Source organism: Zonotrichia leucophrys, chromosome 1 (genome assembly GCF_028769735.1).
Source record: "Zonotrichia leucophrys gambelii isolate GWCS_2022_RI chromosome 1, RI_Zleu_2.0, whole genome shotgun sequence".
Lineage (NCBI taxonomy): Eukaryota > Metazoa > Chordata > Aves > Passeriformes > Passerellidae > Zonotrichia > Zonotrichia leucophrys.
Genome location: NC_088169.1, coordinates 98,453,797 through 98,473,557, shown reverse-complemented (window position 1 = coordinate 98,473,557; position 19,761 = coordinate 98,453,797). Strand labels below are relative to the sequence as shown.

At 39.8% G+C, this 19,761-nt stretch overlaps 1 protein-coding gene across 3 annotated transcripts in view; it reads right to left on the bottom strand.

The window, feature by feature from the left end:
* Window positions 1–18,978, bottom strand: part of CBLB (Cbl proto-oncogene B) — a 127,128-nt gene extending 108,150 nt beyond the window's left edge. For 2 of the 3 annotated variants that reach the window (XM_064725053.1, XM_064725060.1), the window contains exons 1-3: window positions 18,115–18,336; window positions 17,784–17,942; window positions 7,943–8,193 (exon numbers count right to left, since the gene is read on the bottom strand). In XM_064725053.1, the coding sequence (XP_064581123.1) occupies window positions 7,943–8,193; window positions 17,784–17,942; window positions 18,115–18,222 (518 nt within the window). In that variant the 5' untranslated portion in view covers window positions 18,223–18,336. Of the gene's footprint in view, window positions 1–7,942; window positions 8,194–17,783; window positions 17,943–18,114; window positions 18,337–18,822 lie in introns of those variants that run through there. The other variant, XM_064725044.1, reaches the window with a different exon arrangement.
* Between the last annotated feature and the right edge of the window lie 783 nt (window positions 18,979–19,761).

Genomic DNA, 19,761 nt, shown 5'->3' with positions numbered 1-19,761 from the left:
ATGTAAAGACATTTCAATAATGAATACCTTGGTTGCACTCAAGCAGAAAGATTAAAAATGTTTTTAGTCATCTACATTATTAACTAGAAACTGATGACAGTCACCTGGTTGCTTGCTCAGGAAGTTTTATCCCTCACATAAATTCACTTATTGACTTCTTTTTCCATCTGCACTATGGCTTAAGATGTACTTCTTTTCAGAGTTTACTCTTCATCCTTTGCATGGATTACCCATCCTGCTTATTTGGGTTTTTTTTAACAGTTTTGTTCATTGCAGTCTTTTTTTTGTGTAAATATCACATTTTCTTTCAAATCAAGCAAATTATATTCCTAAACTCAAGAGAATATGCTTTAAAATTATTTGGAATTGCTCAGTATAAAAGAATGAAACATACCAACATATTCATCTTGCAAGCAACAAAACTGTTTTGTGCATACAACAGCAAACCTACATTTTTAACAACAAATCCTTGTTCCTCCAATACAGATTAACCATATTACAGCTTTGCCTCATTCTAGAGCATGCACAGTATTATTGCACAATCTGTAAAGACAAAGTTAGCTTGCAAATGTGCAGCCATTGATAAAAAGACTTGCTAAATAATTATATTAACTCTTATTTTTAGTATGATTCAAGTAAATTAACTTTATTAACATTGAAGCAAAGAACAGAATAGGAAGAAAAAAAAATTAAGTCAAATGATCACAAAGTATTTTTTTAATTCCATGACATTATCAAAATATCCCCTAGCATGCCAGATTTTAATTAATGGAATACAGTAGTTCCACCCATCAGCTTTTCCATCACTATCCCACTCTGTCATTTTTGTTTTGAACTAAAACTTCAACTGTGTTAATCAAAACATATACTGCTACTTTTTCAGATTAAGGTTATTTCTTACTCTTTACAGGTTGAAACTATCTTTATTATATGTTTAATACATAGCAAGCATGTCTTCTAGGCTGGTTTTTTGATCAAGCATTCCTTGGACAAAGGATTACCACTACAGCACATTTATTTTTACAAACTGGCTTTACTTAACTTTCAAAGAGCTTTTATTTACTAAACAGCAAGTGTAGCACTTGAAAGTCATTATTCCCAACCTTTTCTTCATCTTTTATAGAATAAAAGTAGACTTTTATTCTTCCATGTTTATAATTTTTGATGGAAAACAATGCCACAGAAAATTAGGAAAAGGAAACAATTTCTTTTTATAGCCTAAAAATAAAATTATATGTGCTTACAAGTGTAGGCATACAATTCATAAAAATGGATCCTTTCTCCTATAATCTTCCTTGTGTTCCTGCTTGCATGGCAAGCAGCTTCCATCATGCAGGCTAGTGTTGAAGGCATCCCAAAACAAATACCTTATCACTGAATATAGAACACTTCTGGAGATAGAGAAGCAGAGACCACATTTTCTAAAAATCAAATGCACATAGAAAAGCGATTGGTGAAAGATGCATTCAGGTCCATTACAGGAGACTTGCTAAATTCAGGAGTCAGCACTGCCTGCTGCTCAGAAAGTTCCCAAATTTGCTACCTTGGGCTGTACGGTACCTAAGGACACAGCTCTATTTATAGCTGGCGACCATGGTCTGCCCCCACAAGCACAGCTCTCCCCATACAGACCCTGCAGGCAAGTATGGAGAAGGGATGTGAGACACAGAGCTGCTGCAGGCCAGCAGTGGGTGCTGGTATCCTCACTGCAATGGAGTATCTCCAGACATCCCTGACCAAAAGAACTGTACGTTCAGAAAATCACCTACTTCCCCCAGTTCATTGTGCCATCCCATATTATGCTCTAAAGAGAAATTGAAATCATACAGAAAACTATGTCAGTCATTTTGCATAATCCTAGCAGCAGAAGTATCATTAGCTTTATCATAAAGGAAACTAATATATGGAAATCCTACAGGACTGATTCCCCTAACTGTGCTATTTGAGAGCTTTCACACCTGCCCAAAATGGGTATAAATTGTATGGCACCTTCAAATTTGGCAACAGCATCATGCACACTTTCATAAGGCATAAATAATAATAAAAAAGACAACAAGGAAAATATCAGACTATGTCTATATCCCCTTATAACTAGCTGAACTCTACTCAGACATGACTACCAACACCACATTACCTGTAAAACGTTTGAAAGAGACCTTTCACTAACATAAAAAATGCTATTTGACTTTATAAAAGTAAAAAGTAAAAGAAAGTGCCCATATCTCTCCTCTACACAACTAGATATGAATCAAGGATCTAAATCAATTATAAGAATTTACAAGCCATTATTTTTTCATTAGGATCCTTTGTGGTTTTAGAAATCCTTGTCTTGCTCTGCAATCTGAATAAATAGTTGCCTCTAAGTAACTCTGGTACTAATACTTCCTTTGTTCTCATTTCACAATACCCGCCCCCAAGCACTAGAGATGATAAAAAAAAATCTAAAATTCAAATACGGCCTTACAACAACTGCAGTCACACAGCCTGTTTGCATTTATGCTGAGAACAAGCTGTCATAATACTGCTCTACCATTTGTAACCTCCACGCGTTCTCACCTGCCCTCTGCAACAAGAGTCTCTTTGTCTGAAAAGTGTATTTGTGTAACATTCCTTTTTTAATTTAAACTGTAACCAAAAATAGCAAACAGCTTGTGCTCCACCAAATCTGCACTGAAGCTCAACTACTCATGCGGGTCAGGTACACCAAAGAGTTTATTAAAGCTGTTTGGTTTACATCTGGTTTTACATCACATCTAAGGAACAGGAGGGGAGAAGAAGGTGGAAATTATCACCATAACGTAAAAGCTTAAAAATAAAAAATTGATTGCATTTCCTCCTCCTATACAACCCCATCTAATCACTCATGCACTCACTTTTTCTCAGAAGAAGCCCCTTTGCTAGAGGCTATTTATTGTAGCCAGGTTCCATTCCCAATTACCTTATCATACATTATACATCGAAAGAAAAAGTGCCCTCCTTTTTCTAGGGACACACAGGAGCAATGGGCGAACACTCCAGAAGACTTTTAAGCACAGTAAGGCAATTTCTTCCACTAAAAATCTAATGAAAGAATGATCTAAAAATACAGGTAAATAAATACAAGAAGGAAAAAACCAAATCCTAGATTCCTTTCTCTCAGCTTCAGCAAGACTAGAATAGTCAATATATTATATCCCTAAAATGTATTGAGACAGTTTAAGTTTAGGGGTTTATATATCATGTTAAGCAACAGACTGATGGTATGTATAGCTTAGAGGAATTTACTGGAGACCAAAAATTACATAATATGCTTGGAAAACAGAACAAATCACAGGATACCAAGGAACTCTTAACTTTTATTCAACAATTATGAAGCTATCTATGTGATATCCACCAAAAGTCAAAACTGGCTCTATGGAAAGGGCCACTAACAACATCCTTTTCTGAATCTGTACATTCTATTTGTACAAACAAAAAAACATCAGCCAAAACAATCTTAACTTCTCCAAACAAAATCATCCTGAACTAAAACTTTACTCTTCCTGATCCTTCCCACAATCAACAAAACCTGCTCTGCCTGGAGACACAAACAAGTTGTGAAGCTAGCTAAGTTATAAACTTCCTAAATTCCTATAAATAAAACAGCAAGGTTGTGATATAAGCGGAGGTAATTCAAGGAAGCAGAGTAAGTTACTTCACAGCACAGGACAGAAGTTCACAAAGGGCTACTGCATTACAGCTGGCACACCTGACACCCATCCTGATACTATTTTAACTTCTTATCAAGTCTGTACTATCAAAATAAGGAGAAATAGGTGAGAAATTTCTGCAGCAGAAAGAATGTTGTGTACTTTAATGCACCAGTTCGAGGACTTGATCCAAGAACCATAACTGACCACAGCAGTCAACGCGGACTTCAGGAAGAGGAATGGAATACTCTATAAACCCACTAACACCCATGAACAGTAACAAAGGAGAACTTGATCTATCACTTGAATTGCAGGTATAAGACCTCCTTAGAAGGCTTGAGAGACTATAAGAATTCTGCACCAACATTTAAACAAGCTGTACAATACAGAAACACATAATTTGAATCAAGACACCAAATGGCCAGATGCACAAGAGAATTTATTAAGACTTTCTAGACAGAAACAGAAGTGGTTTTGTGATCATCTTGAAGGATTTCTTTGACTCTGACATCTCCTTCATGCACATCTTCCTACACTGACTACAAAATCACCACAGGTCTCCTCTTGACATCTTCATCTGTACCATCTACTACTTTAGAAATATCTATCTTCCACTTCTGGAATACCACTTTAAAACAAACAGCCAACCAACTCTGGCTGAACCAAGGAGCATTTTAAAAGATTATTAAAAACAAGTATACACCCTGGTTTTATACTTTTCTGCCTCTCCTCATATAAAGGGCCTATAGCAGAAGGCAAGCAATATTAAAAGTCAGAAAAAAGTTCCATTTCAAGACATTCTTCTAAGGTTATGATTTACAGGAAATCACAGAAAACCTCCACTTGTCTCCATTAGTAAGAAGTGAGGACTATGTCCAGCACCTTGAATGAATCCAAATGTAATCTCCTCACTGCCACTTTATTCCTCCTATAGTCTTATTATTATAACTTCTGTGCTTGATTTCTACACCTGGATAACACATTTGTCTCAAAAATTGCCATTCAACAGAGTTTTTATTTTTTCTGAATGCCTAATTCTGGAATACAGCAAAAAGGAAGGAAGTTTGGACTTCACTGAAATGATGCTTTCCAGCTTTAGTTTACTTCCCAATAAACAAAGGGCAAAAAGAAAAGCAAAGAAAAGAAGAAAAGACAACCCCAAAACCTTCAAAGACAGAGAAAGCCTTTTAAGAGAAGACGAGCCTGAACCAGTAATTCTAATAATCTTGTGTTAATAACCTTTTAAAAAGTAAAATCTGTGACAAAAAGTAAAATTACTTCATTTACAGAAAGACTTCTGCATGATCTGTATCTAGTACAGTTTACAGAACTTACTGGACATTATCTCTTAGTTCATTAAGCAAGAAGGCTGAAAGGACATAATTTTGTAGAAGACACCATACTCACAAAATGAAGCAGTTAAGCACAGGAAACAAACTTGCAAACCCCATTTTCCCTTAGCGAGACTCATGCAATAGAGTACAGAATGGCAGCACCAACTACTCTTAAATGGTCATCATGTGTGTTTGATATGGAAACAAGATACTGTGGCAGTCAGATTATGTACAAATGGCTGACACAAAAGCTTACACTACATTAGTGCTGCTTCTCTAACTTGTTTCATCCAAAAGATCTTTGAAAACTAAAATTTATGATAAATTATTCGCAATAGAGTAATTTTTGTGTCATCACACAAACAAAATCACATGCATATTGGCACTGGTTCCAAAATGTACCATCACTATAGAAATGAAGATTAGTCAATAATGCTAATAGACTAAAATTATACCAATCAGATTTATGAAGAATGACGCTTTTCTCTTTTCCATGACGCCCTTTTATCCAGGAACCAAAACAGAGTAAGAATGAAAACCACAGAAACTGTCCAGGTGCCAACATTTGCCTTACCTTTTTTTAAAACTGACTATTTCCCAATAATTCGACTACAAATTGACTACAATTTGACAGTCATTTTGGAAGCATCTTCAAAAACAAAATCTTTAAATGATCACTGCTACAATTACACAAAAATGCTAACAAATAAGGTCAATGCAAGCATATTTGGAAGCAAAGAAAACATAATAAAAACTTCTTTTGCAAAGTTACCAAAAATTAACAGGATCAAGTATATTGAAGATACTGCGTCATATGGCTCAGCAAGCAAGTACACCTTAATTCAACTTAAAACTAGGACACACATACAGATAAAGCATCACTAGTGCATGAAAGACGATGCACTGAAATCATAAAGAAATAGACTTTTACTTGGAATTACATGGGTCATGGTCTAATGAAGTGATGCTTACAATTTTTTTGTTTTAAGTCAGATTGCAATTTGTACAGGAAACACAGCTAACAATTTGAATACAAGAAAAACATTTCCATTACGCTCCTATTTTCAAGCTCTGAACTCCATCAGTTAGGCAAAATAAGACAGCTGTCACCTTCTGAAATAATTGATTTTAAAAGCCTTTTGATTTTAAAAGCCTGAACTAATTATTATGATTCAGTGAACTTTATTAGTATGATTTGTTTTAAAATCCCCCCTCACCAACCATCTCACAAGAATGACCCAAATAGACAGCAAATATGCTAACTACACCTTCTTCAAAGGAAGCACACCTGTGCTTCCCAAAAAATGTCCTTCTATCACCACTGTTACCCTAACACAGAAAATGTAATGGGTAACTGGAAAGAAGCAACTCTAGCCACTAGAGTTACTAAAATACTGCCTGAATGACTGTACAGAGCTCATAGCAAGTAATTAGAAAAAGTGACAGTGAAATTTGCTTTAATTTTTGCTAACTTTAAGCAAACCTGTAAGTAGATTAAGGTTTCATACAACACAGGTAAGTCAAAATAAAACCTGCTTATATAATCAAACTACTTCTGTCAAATTTCCCCTGTCATAACAAGTTCATATTTCCTTTGACACACAATGACTTCTGTCATTCTTCATACACCAAATGGGATACCTAAAATAGGCAGCAATAGGCTCAGTGAAAAACAACTCGCTCAAAAGTTCTGGTAAGAACACATCTACAGTGAAAACTTGGCTTTACACACAAATTCAAACACAAAAACCATTCATTCATCAAAGTCTTTACTGATCCCTAAAATACCTTAAACTGTGTATTTTGCTCCTCTTGGAACATTTTTGCCTAAGTATATTCACACCTGGACAGTTTGGATGTTAAGAAAAAGTCCTTAGGTGTCAAGCAAATTTCAGACCCCCTACCAAGCCCAAAAGACTACCAGAGTAGACTGAGTAGCTATAATCACTGCCAAAGATCTGGAAGGAACATATGTACAATTCAAACATAACAGCAGTGACATTTACAAGAATGCAGACATTTCACTACTTCTACCAACAATTTCACCAGCTGTAAAACTACACTGCCACCATGCCTGCCTCAGAGCTCAAGTGCAGACAGACAGAAGAGCAGGAATTTAATCCTCCATTCACTTGTAATCTCATTCCCCACTATCTCCTTTAAAAAGAGGAGACTTCAGAAAGAGCAGTGTCTCCCTCATTTGCACAGATTTACAGTAATACCACACAAGGTAAAGACTAATGGCCACAACAACTTGTATCCCCCTCTTCCCAAAACAAGACTGCAGATCTTGCACAGAATTTCCTGAGATATTATTTTTTAAAATATTAGGCAATCAAATCAAATATTAAAAACTTCCTCAGTTACCAACAAGAGTGCAGATAAAGTGGACATTAATTCCTTTTATTAAAACTGAACCATTAAAAATCAAGAATCCATTAGATTTCCAAAAAGGTTTCAAGGCATGAAACTAGCATTATCATTACCTCACCATAAAATCACATAATATTTAAAAAGTGTGAATATTGTTTTGCTTCATTCCATCACTTGAGAAAACTCTAAGTCAATATCCATCATGGCTCCCAAAGTTTAAGGATGTAGGGTAGGGAGGGAGGTCATGCTCAATCCAAGTGAACAGTCACTCTCTCTACCACAGGAAAAACTACATACTGTAAGTCCTGTGAATAAATAATTACAATGAAATGAATGTTTTATGAAGGAAATGCACTTGGTTTTAAAGGTCACAAAGCGACAGATTAGAGCATACAGTGAAACAAATCCAGCAAATTACTGATTGAACTGCAGGGTCAATGAATCCAAGCAATAAATATTTCTGCTCTTTGAATAATTAAAAATGTCAAAACACAATGACTGCAGCCAACAGTGCTAAGAATACAGACAGACCAGATGATCTACTTCACATTTAAGTATTTAGCTTACCTGTCCTGTGACTGCTCTTCATACATTCTTTCCTTTCCTTCTTTAAAGAGTCTTATGGCCCGTTTGGATTTTTTCATAAGGCTGTCAATGTAGATTTTAAAATACTCATTCTCACTGAGTTGTGCAAGTTTCTGGTTGTCATCGTATTTGCTCAGTATAAGTCGCAAATGTTGGTAAGTATCAGGTAGAATGTCAAGTATGTAAGGTGGGCTGTTTTTGAGTTGAAGCTTTGGGTTTTGGCACAATCTTACCTATAAGAAAAAAAAGAGGATGTAAAAGACAAGAAAACCATTGAGACAAAAACTGATCTGATATTTTCCAATTTATCAGGTATAACATACTTCTCTAGCCTCCAGTCCCAAAGAATTAAATCCTACTTCATTTATATTCTGTGAAATTCCAACATAGTCTCTAATGTCAAAAGAGGCAAAATTTCACTTAATCTTGTCACATCTGTAAAAAGCAAACAAGCTTACCTACATGTTTTGTGAGTTTGCCCTGAAAGTATGTTTTTTCCTGTCTAATATATGCTAAGGAGCATATCAAAACACAGCACGCAAAAATGCCAAGAGCAGTACTTTCATACATATCTGTTTTTTGCAGGTTAACTTAGCTACAGGTGTTTAAGTATCTACTAAGAACTGACATAAATTACTTTGTCATCTACTGGCTCTCTTTATCCAGCAATACAGTCTCTGAGACCCTAGGGACATTTAATTTTGAAAGCTCTGCACATAAGAAAATGGGCTGAACTGTGATAGTGCTTCAAAAGTTATTAACTACAACAGACAGACTTTGGGTCACTCAAAAACAGATATTGCAAACAAGGAAACAAAAATATTAAAAAGTCATTGTTTTCCACCTCCTGGCTGGAACAGAAGTTCAGTGCTTTGCCTTTGGCTGGGCAAGGAGGTGCCCACCAAAGCTTCTTTCTCATTCCCCTACCCATAACGAAAGACTTGTATGTCAAGACAAGGAGAGGGAGAGATCATTCACCAAACACTGTCACAGGTACTTAAGATATTTAGCATCGACTCGGGGAACTTAATTCATTTAATTAATAAAACCAAACCTTAAAAACACATTCCACCCATCACTGCCTCCTTCCTGGGCCTAATTTTATTTTCCACTCTACCTCCTCCCCCACAGGAGTCCCCGTGAATGGGGACTGTGGTCAGTCCATCACTCCTTGTGTGCCACTCCTCTCTCCTTGAGAGAACTCCTCACACTCTTCCCTTGCTCCAGACAGGGGTCCCTCCCACAGGAGACAGTCATCTTTGAACTTCCCCAGCATGAGTCCTCCTCACAGACCACAGTTCTCAACAAACTCCTCTAGAACATATCCAGTTCTTCACAAACTCCTCTACAACATATCCCCTCCACAGGGTGTAGTCCTTCAGAAACAGACTGCTCCAGCATGGGTCCTCTGCAGGGACCCAAGTTCTGCCAGGAAACCCGCTCCAATGTGGGCTCTTCTCTCCATGGCAGCACAGGTCCTGCCCTGTTCTAGCACTTTAGGGTTCATTAGGGTACCACAGCCCACATCAGCCTGCTCTGACATGGGGTCCTCCGTGGCTTACAGTGAATGTCAGCTCCACTGTGGACCTGCACGGCCGCCACCATGGGCTGGGAGGGAATCCCTGCTCCAGCACCCAGAACACCTCCCCCTCCTTCACTGAGCTGTGTGGCTGCAGAGGTGTTTCTCTCACACATTCTCACTCTCCTCTTCCCTGGCTGCAATTTGCTTCTGCACAGAAGCTTTTCTCCCCCTTCTTTAAGGCATTAGCCCAGAACAACCACTGTTGCCAATGGCCATCAGCAGATCCATCTTGGAGCTGGCTGCTCTACTGGACAGGAGGGAATCTTCTGGCAGTGCCTCAGCAAAACTATCCCTGTGGTGCCTTCACTACTAAAGCTTTGCCATTTAAACCAAATAGAAGAAAACACCTCAATGGACTTGGAATCATTGTGATCCCAAATGGCACAAATATTGATTGAATATGTATTACACAAAGAATAAGTTTAGGCTAATAGAATATCTTTATTTGAATCTAGTTCCCACTGGAAATGTTACTGGAAGAGAAAGGTACTGTTTGTTTCCTACACATCCTTAACATAACAAGATTAGAATTGTTTCTGAGCTATCTACATTTTCTGATAGTTTGTTCTGTAATGCTCTGCTCTAGAAGAAAAAGAGAGTAAAACTAACAAGTAGTTTTTGACTGCTGATGCACTGAGTTACTCAAGGTAAGCTAAAGCATTGCATAGGGACACAATCTAGATGTGTTTGCAGCTGTACATATGCAAATATTTATGAAGAAATTAAGACCATGTGGTATAAAAGTTTTATAGGGATCATTTGGAGATTGTCACATTATATATTAGTGACTTTGACATTCTTTTGAGGTAACTAATGAGGCTATAAAAACATCTTAATACTGCTGAAAGGAGATTCCTATTCCTACTAATCTGTCAACTTGAAAAAATGCATCCTTGAGCTTTTCTGGGAGAGAGGGGAACAAACCTGTATCCTGTAACACTCAACCTCTCTACTCAGAGCCCTATCACTATTGCTGACCTCTCCTGTAATTTCTACATCTACACCATTAAGACATGCACTGCATCAAGATTGCTGCCACTAACAGACCTTCATGCACCCCAAACAGCAAAGCAAACAGGTAATAGTTTGTGTCTGAAACATACAGTGCAAGAACACAACCAGGCAATTACACTGAGGTAACAGGCAGTCATAGTTAGAAAAGTGGAGATAGAGTGGACAAAAGTCAAGCACTTAGAAGTTTTTAAAAAGTTAACACCATCTGAAACTGTATTTAAAACATAACATTTGCAATAGCTCCCCTCATTTCACTGATTATTATTTTAGTAATTTCTATTATTCTTTCAACTTTTAGACAAAGTAATACATCAGGAAGCCTTCTGACATGTTGTAGAACATCCTTATCCCAGAGAAATTTACATCTCAGTAGGGGAAAAAAAAGGAAGCAGACAAATATGAATACATGAGCTGTTCAACATGCTGAAGAATGGTTCAGAGACTGAACACCAGCAGTTTGGTATTTCTAGACATAAACTGCAAAGTTCCACAGCAAGCTCTCAAATCATTTAATGGCTTACAAACTCCTTAAAGTTGAGAATGTGCTGGAAGGAAACAGAAAAAAAACTAAAGCATATTTGATCATCTCTTGACCAGTAATGAAGTCTGAAACTGCAATCCACAACTGCAAGAGCTTTGAAAATGAAAATAACTTGTTTCTATTTTATGTGATATAGATAAGGTCATCAGGATTTTAAAAAGGGACAACAGGGCCCCAGGTGTGGGTTAGGAGATGTCCAAAGCAGTATTTTCAAAGAATAAAGGTTGGCTATGATAGGATTCTTGCAAGATCAGAAAAGCACTGAAGTTAGGCTGACAGGTAGAATTCTCTAAGGAGATGTCAGTAACACAGGCAAAGAATCTTACATGTGTAGCTAGACCTGAAAATCATCCATGCAGAGACATACAGGAATTTCTTTTAGTAGAAGAGTAAGAAGAACTGGAATCCCAAATACAGAAGTGAAAATCTTTATGAAAACCAGATTCTTTTTTTCCTCTGAACTTTGAGTTCACTGTGATTTCTGGTTTAGTGAAAACTTGAAACTAGAATGACATTCTTCACAAGACCAACTACAGGTGACACAAATCTGTCACTGATCAAGCCTCACAACACTCTGAAGTAACAAGCATAAGGGAAAAATCATCTGAAAGATCAAAATGTTTATTCAGAGAAAAAAGTCAGCAATGAGAGCAGACCACAAGCAGAGAAGGCTGCAATCATTCTGAATTACTTATTTACCCTAACTTAAATCTCACAAACAAAGAATTAATTACCTATCTGAAGCCTGTCTTTTTGCTCAGATGTGCCAATAAGCAGAATGTAAGTGATTTCATATATATTAGAAATACCATTAAAACAAGAAAAAGCAATTTGCTTATGCTGGTTGCTGTATTTTCAACAATCAGCCCATTCAGCTATACAGAAATAATGTCCATTTATAAGGAAGAACTATATTTTCTTCCAGAAGTTCTTGAAAGTTTTCTTCAGTCTCATATCATTACATACGAGATAGTTTACAAGGCAACACTTTCTGCTGAATTTGGAGAGATAAATACAGCACATTACCAGAACCTTCCATTTTAGAACAAGCTTTCAAGAAAACCACACAAAAATTCTTCAACACCTTCATTAGCTTTATGCATTATAATTGAAAAAAAACACTAATAGTATGTTCAAATCAGAGACCACTGAAGTAGTATAAGGTTTCCTTCACTTTACAGAGTACACAAGGCTTCAAAGGAAGTAAGTCTGTAAGGAGATGGTTGGTAAACCATATGGTTTCCAGTCAGGATGTCCTGACACATACCACAGCAGTTCACAATTAAAAGTAAGCAGTAAGAAAAGACACCTGCTGACGCAAAAGATTTGCCAAGAGCTTTCTTCAAAAGAAAACAGAACTCAAAACAAACAAACACAAAAAAAACCCCAACATCCCTAAAATAAAGAAATCTATATTGCACTCTACAAGGCAACTCTCACCAACACATGAGGAGCGGACATGAATCATATCACTGTGTGATTTTTGTATTGTTATGACTGGAAGTAAGCATGTATATATTTAGCAAGCACTCAGTGGTAAAAAAATGAAAGGCAGTAAGCAAGTTAGTAAAAAATACCTCTCTTATTGAGGCAAACTGAAACAAAATTAAGCTCCTTTCAGTAGCTCACACTCAGGGAAAATCCAAGTGCTTAATCCAGAATCACAGAAACAACAAGATTGCAACTCTGTGAAAACGGAGGCATTACCTTAATCTACCAGAAACTGATTTTGAAACAGTTAACTCTGGAACTTCCAGACAATTTACCTCTAGTTCCTTTGCAGAAAAATATTAACCTCCTCTCCCCTTCTCACCCAACCCTAACCAAAATAAATGCCACTACTCAAAACTTTTGAAGATATTTTTCTTACGTTATAAGGCATTTTTCATAGCATCATTTGAGATGAGAGTACTGGAGGCCGATTGTACACAGACAATTAATTTCTTGCTAAAAACTATGTTCTATTTGATCAGAATTTATTTAAAGCAAAGTTGACAGCCCCTGACTCATTTGACAAAAGCACCCTTGTTCAAGCAAAGGACAGCAGCCTTAACACAATGTGTTTAAACACCTAAGGCTAGTCAAAGACAATACAAGGAAAGTAACTCAGCTAAAACAGAGTGAGTATCTAATGACTAGGACATCCGCTAAACGCTGTTTTCAGCTGCACTGAATGGCTCAGAACAATTGGAGCATCAATGCTCACACACTTCCAAAACTACACTTCCAAACAGGACAAGCTCTTCTGCCATGCTGCACAAAGCAGTCAAAGAATTAGAAAACACCTTGACACACCACAGACAGCATAAAGGCAGCTCTGCAGTTAAGATACCATAACAACTCTCCAGCAACCCACTACATCCAATGCAACAACAAGGAATTCTGAAAAACTTAATCAGGAGGGGCTAATAAAGAAAATTCTGCAAGTTTGAACATTATGCTTCTTTGACACAGATTTTTTCCTGCCTGAAGTTACCTTAACTGCAATGCATTTCATTCTCCATAGGAAGAAAAGCCCTCATCAGAATATAAGTAGAGGTGACCCAAACACCAATCTTTTTCCTGAGAATACAGTAAGTGCTTGTTTAACAGCTACCACACTGCAACTGAGCCATATGTTTCCACAGTGGAAGAATAAACAATAAGAATGCTGATGCCACAGACACACAAGGACAGTTGACTTTGGAGGGTAATTTTACTTCCTTCCAATTAGAAAGAGAGAAGCTTCTGTTTCTGTTTAATGTTGTATTCCTTTCCCATAAGCAGCAGACACAGGACATAAGATTTCCTACCAACTGTGACCATAGAATCAATTACATGAAGTTTTGCAAAGGATAACCAATGCACTCAGTTTCAACTACCATGGTCTGTATACTCAGATGCTGACAGACGTTAATTTAAAGAAAACCACAATACTAAGCTGCAGAGGTAACACAGCTTTTACTCACTAGGTCAATAGTATAAGCTTTGGAGAAGCACTCTAGTTTGCTCTTAAATAATTACTAAATAGCAAATCAATGCCATCTGCATTTATACAGTCAGACTCAAGCAACTGGTGGGCCGTGACAGTGCACCCAAATAGTTTAGTCAATATTGTTTATCTACATAGTAGAAAATTTAATTATTTTCAGGCCCAATGCATAGGAGGAATGAAAAGTGATTAAAAGTTGATGAAATACACCCGTTTTTAAAAAAAATCCTGTTCAGAATTTCTCACGATTTTACCAGCTTTAATCCCACAGGAATGAAGTGTGAAAAAAATAGTACTGACTACTCTAAATAGACCAAGCAGTAAACAGTCCTAACTACTCCAATGCTTACATAGTAGTAATTCTCTCCCTTAGCTGGTCTCAACATACCATTTTTCTCTAATAGTAATACATGGCTAGGGTCTAAGTTTTAAAAGCCATCAGGTTTACAAACTCAGAAAAACAAAAGCTCATGTAATTTATGCACAGTTTAAAGGAAAACTTATTTGTTAACAATATTCATTTTTCATTTATTTACAGGATACAAACTTTCCAAAATATAGATGGTGTTTTAAAAACAGTAATTTGCTTCCTGCAAGTCCAGAGATATATGGTCAACTTTCCTATACAATGCAAGCATTGAAAAGCAAGGCTAGCCTTCTAAGCCATAAAAGAAATATTATCTTTAGCACTGCACAGAAATTGAAGTATTCTTGGTTCTTAATGATAAAGCTATTTCTTACCCATGAGAAAAGCAGTAGAGAAGCTTGACATTGATGCTTAATATTGTTTTCCCTTTAATAATGCAGGTAACATTGTAAATTTACATAAGACATACCAATAAACCACAAAAAGTATAGAGCCCAGTGTATGAAGTATAAAAAGGAAAGATATATGGACAGATAGCAATTTACATTCACTGATTATCTACATGCAGATTATTTTTTCATTCCCTGCAAGAATGTTGCTTATAGTAACTTTTACAAACAAGGCTCTAAGCAGGAGCATTATTCAAACATTCTGTCCTGCTAAAGAACTCTTTTTCAAAATCCATTATTATCTTCACACTGATAATAAAAGTTTAAAGAGCACCCAAACAGAACTGTAATATTCTTCCTATTCCAATCTAAAGTATCAGCCCATGGAAAATTGGCATTATCATGAAATCTGAACAATTTGAAAGCAGGACACATAACCAATTCTACACAAAGAAGTTTGCATGGTGTCTAGGTAGCCAGAATTTTTGCATACACCACAAAACTACTCTCATAGCACAGTTCTCATAGGGTAGGAATGTTTGGTTAATCCCTTATTGTTGAAAACAAGTAATTAATACAGAAAACCTCATCTGCCAGAGGACAAAATTACAGAAAGAAATGAAGAATATATCCATTTTAAAAAAGAAAAAAAATGCAAACCAGAAATTATTGAGCTCTGCCACTAGTTTTTAAGGCTTCTCTTTTTTCAGTGTTTGGTCAAGATAAAAGCTTTGTTTTGTTTCCATTATTCATTTTCTTAACATCATCAGACTGGGGGAAAACTTCAGCTACCTTACTACAGCAATAAGATGACTATCACAGCTACTATAGTCAAAGAATAAACAAGCATAATAACTGTTATTACAACAAGTAAAATAGGCCTCCAAGCCACAACCTTACTATGGATAGCACCCTACTGACTTGGCAGAACTTCTGCCTTTGCTAGGTATTAATTTGATCAGTCACCCACCACAGAAATAAGTCATAGGACGCACTCCAGAAATTGGATTTAGAACAACAGTTGACCGAGCAGGTTTCTATTTCTGATTTTAATCCCTGGGTTTGATCTAGATGGAGGAAAAAATGACCTTCCTGTGCCTGCTGCCACACAAGGCTATGAGATTTAAATCTGTTTGCCAGCATATTAAATTTGCTCAAACACATCCTTTCAGTACAAGTACCAAATGCTAAAATCACAACCAACAAGCTTGAGCATTCTCACACTATGACATCATCCTGTCTGGTATACTTTAATACAATTTGGAAATAAAATTTGATTAACTGAGAGCAGCTTAAAGAGGATACATTAAAGATCCAAATTGAGGACACTTATACAGTAAAATGAAAAAGGAAGCACAGTGCCCAGCCCTTCCAGTGTCTTCTGCCAAAGAGGTCTTCCTGGCTATTCTGATGGGCTGTGACAAATACAGTTATCATGTATTGGATGAGTGAAAGCAATCCAGAAATCCAAGCAGTGGAATAAAGACATTCTGGTAATTGTGATTTTACAAACAAATTAGGGTATAACCTTACTATATCTGTAAAGATCTGTAAATGGCCTGACACAGGGAAATCAGAGCTCTGCATTCCCCACGTGGTTTGAACAACAAACCAGATTCCTTGTTCCCAAGCTGAAAACTTCCTCCTACTGAAGAAGAGTAGCTACTTTCGAGTATTTATACTTGCAGTCCTTAACACAAGAGAACTCATGGTTAACAGCATGCTGACCATTGACAGAAAAATTGCAACAAAGTCTTTGTGATAACAACCACTTTAATTAAACTTGGGGTTTCAGTTTATAATTGCTGCCAGCAAACACCGTGGAAAAACAGATACTATTCTTGTAGCATCAATAAAGAGCAGAGCCTACAAGGACTTTAAAAAATACTTAAACATTTGTAAAGGCATACTACATTAGTCTCCACCCTGCCAGTACAACTAATTGAAAATGTCAATAAATGTTGATCATCTTATTTCACAAGAGCCACAGGGAAAGCAAAGAGTTGCACTAAATCACAGAGAATCAGAGTTAAAAGTGGTAACTGTATCACCATACTGACCCAAGGCCAACAGGTAGCAATCCTCACTGCTCAGCAGTTCCAAGAGGAAGCTTTTAAGTATCACCCAGTCTGCAAAGCAGAGTGCCTGCCTCTCCTGAACAGCCAGCCATGTTACAATCAAACTCTTCCTACCACTGGTAAGGCACTCTCCTAGATAATCCATTATGATACAAGCTGTCATTTCAAAGAATACTAAACAAAATGTATCAGCCTAGTGAGGGGAAACATAAGAGCTAAAGTCTATCCCCCCACTTCCTGAAAAATGAGTTTCAGTACAGTATATTTCTAGTTTCAAAATTAATAGTAGATGTACTTATAAGTCATTAAAATGCAGAACACATACTTAAAAAGTTAGGCATGCCATACTAATCTGTTTACTAAACTGACAAGAGTGACATCCCCCAGTCCCCACGCACATTCCTAAAAGCACAAACACATCTATGTTGCCATCACCAACATATCTCACAGGACAATTAGCTTAACTGAAGTTTAATATTTCAGAGGTCTTGTTTGCAGACTAACAGTGTGACACAACATGAAACACACAGAATATGTGATTACAAGTCTAAGTTAAGCAGCTTTTGGTTAGGACAGCTCTTCAACTTTGAGTCATTTTAAAGGATCTGAAAATAACAATAGCCTAAGGCAAAGACACACATTTGTTTTCCTTCCACAAACCAAGATTTTAAAAAACATAGCCAGAGGCCACTGGGGAAAAAAAAAAAAAAGACAAATGATGCTTAAATAACCTAAAACATAAGTCCCCTTACTCCCTTACTCCCCGGGGCACATGCAGCACAGCACTCATAGCTGCAGGAAGAAGCTGTTTGCCCCTGTGTACCTATTTAAATAGCTCCATTCTTCACTGTGTGCATACACGGACGCGCAGAGACACCCACCACTTTGTCCATAAGTTTCCAGGTCTTCTCCACAGTCCTGCGGTCAGCAGCTGCCTGCTTGGGGGGGCCCACAGCATCCTGAATGGCATCGATGAAGCCCAGGATCCGTCCCTTGCGCGGGTTCCGGCCGTTGAGGGAATTGGCCATCTGGGAGCCAAGCTGGCCGCAAGGACAGAGAAACACAGGCTCACAAGGTGCTCCGAAAACATCTTGTCACAGAGCCCGCCGCAGCCTGCGAGGCAACACTTCCTTCTTCACGGGCAGGAAAGGGCAAGATCAGGGCAGGTTTAGGAACAAGCTTAACTTTTCATGACAAACAGCGTAAACCCACCTGGCCCGGGTTTACATTGGCAGAAGAGATCCCGGATTTATTGTCAACACCGACATCGGGAGGGGGGAACACACCCTGCCCGTCCCTGCGCCCCGGCCGCGGGCACATGCCCGGCACGGCACAACAAAAGAGGCCGCGGCGGAGCGGGGTCAGGCGCGGGCGGAGGGAGCAGAGGAGGCAGCGCGGGCAGCAGGCAGGCACCGCAGGGCAGGCGGGGCAGCGGCGGCACACGGACCCGGCTCCCGGCACACGCAGGGACCGGCACCGCACGGCCGGCTGCCAAGGGCGAGAGCGGCCGCCAGGAGAGCCGGCGGCAGGGAGGAGGTTCCCCGGCCCCCGCGGCGGAGCGGAGCGCAGGAGAAGCGTCTCCCCGGAGCAGGCTCTCCTCCCTCCGGCCGCAGCGGCTTCAGTGCCGCGGGAGGCAGGCGGAGCGCATCCCATCCCGCCCCGCCGCCCGCGCCCGTCCCGCTCCGCTCCGGCCGCCCCGCAGGACTCTGCCCCGTGCGGCTGCTGCTGGCGGCGGGCGAGCGAGCGCTGCCTCAGGGGGAAGCGCGGAGAACTCCTGCCCTGCCGCCCGCATCGCCCTCCCGTACCCCAGCCCAGCCCGCCCGGCGGGTGGGTGGGAATGTGCGCGCGTGTGTGGAGAGTCCTACAGGCACATGCAAAAGAGACAGAGAGAGAGAAAGAGAGAGAGAGATGCACACGCACAGGTCTGTCTGCGGCACCGCTCGCAGCCCCCGGCAGGCTGTGGTCTCCCCGCACTCCTAGGAAGTGAGGCTGGCTCCCCGGCGGCGGCGGCGGCCCCGCTCCTTCAGCCGCGCCCGCCCCCTCCCCGCGGCGCGCTGGCGGCCGCTCCTCTCCTCGGAACATGCCCACCCCCGGGACAACACTGCGTGCGCGCCTGCGCGCCGCGCCGCCAGCGCGGCCCTCTGCCCGGGGGCGGGAACGCTGCCGCACGACAGCCAATCGCAAGAGTAGACTTGCTTGATTGACTCTGCATCTAGCAAATGGGCGTGGATGCAGGCACGGGGCGGGGCACGGTCGGGAGCGGGCTCGGGATGGGGAGGGGGCGGGAAGCAGCGGCCGGCAGGGGAGGGAGCGGTAGCGGAGCCGGTCGGGGTCGGGCTGGGCGAGGGGGGCTCTGGTGCCACCGGGTCCCGCCGGCTGAGGGGCAGCCTGAGGCCTCTGGGGTGGTGGCGGCCGGGTGGGGATTGCCTTCGTGGGGACGCAGGCATTGTCCCTGGCTGTGGGATCTCCAGGGGCAGCGTGTCCCTCCCTCCCTCCCTCCCCGGTGAGGCCGTGGGACCCCGGCGTGCTGAGCGTTCAGGGCGTGCTGACAACTGGTAGTGCCTGCCGCCCTTTGGCGCTTCCCCTTCGCGCTTTTGGGAGTTCACTGGGGGTTTTTTGTGGCCACAGAGAACAAGAACTTTTTTTCCCTCTGTCTGGTTTCTTTTCTTGTTTTGTTGCTTTTTTTTTTTTTTTTTTTTTTTTTTTTTTTTTTGAGAGTGAGGGAGTTTTGCTGTTAAGCAAGTGCTGAGATTTCTATATTTCCATGTCTGGGAATGGGCTGGAGAGTTCCAGCCAAAAGGTGGTGAGGGAAAAATGTAAGCACTTTCTGGTTTAAAAAGCCCTTTTAGATGCCATTAT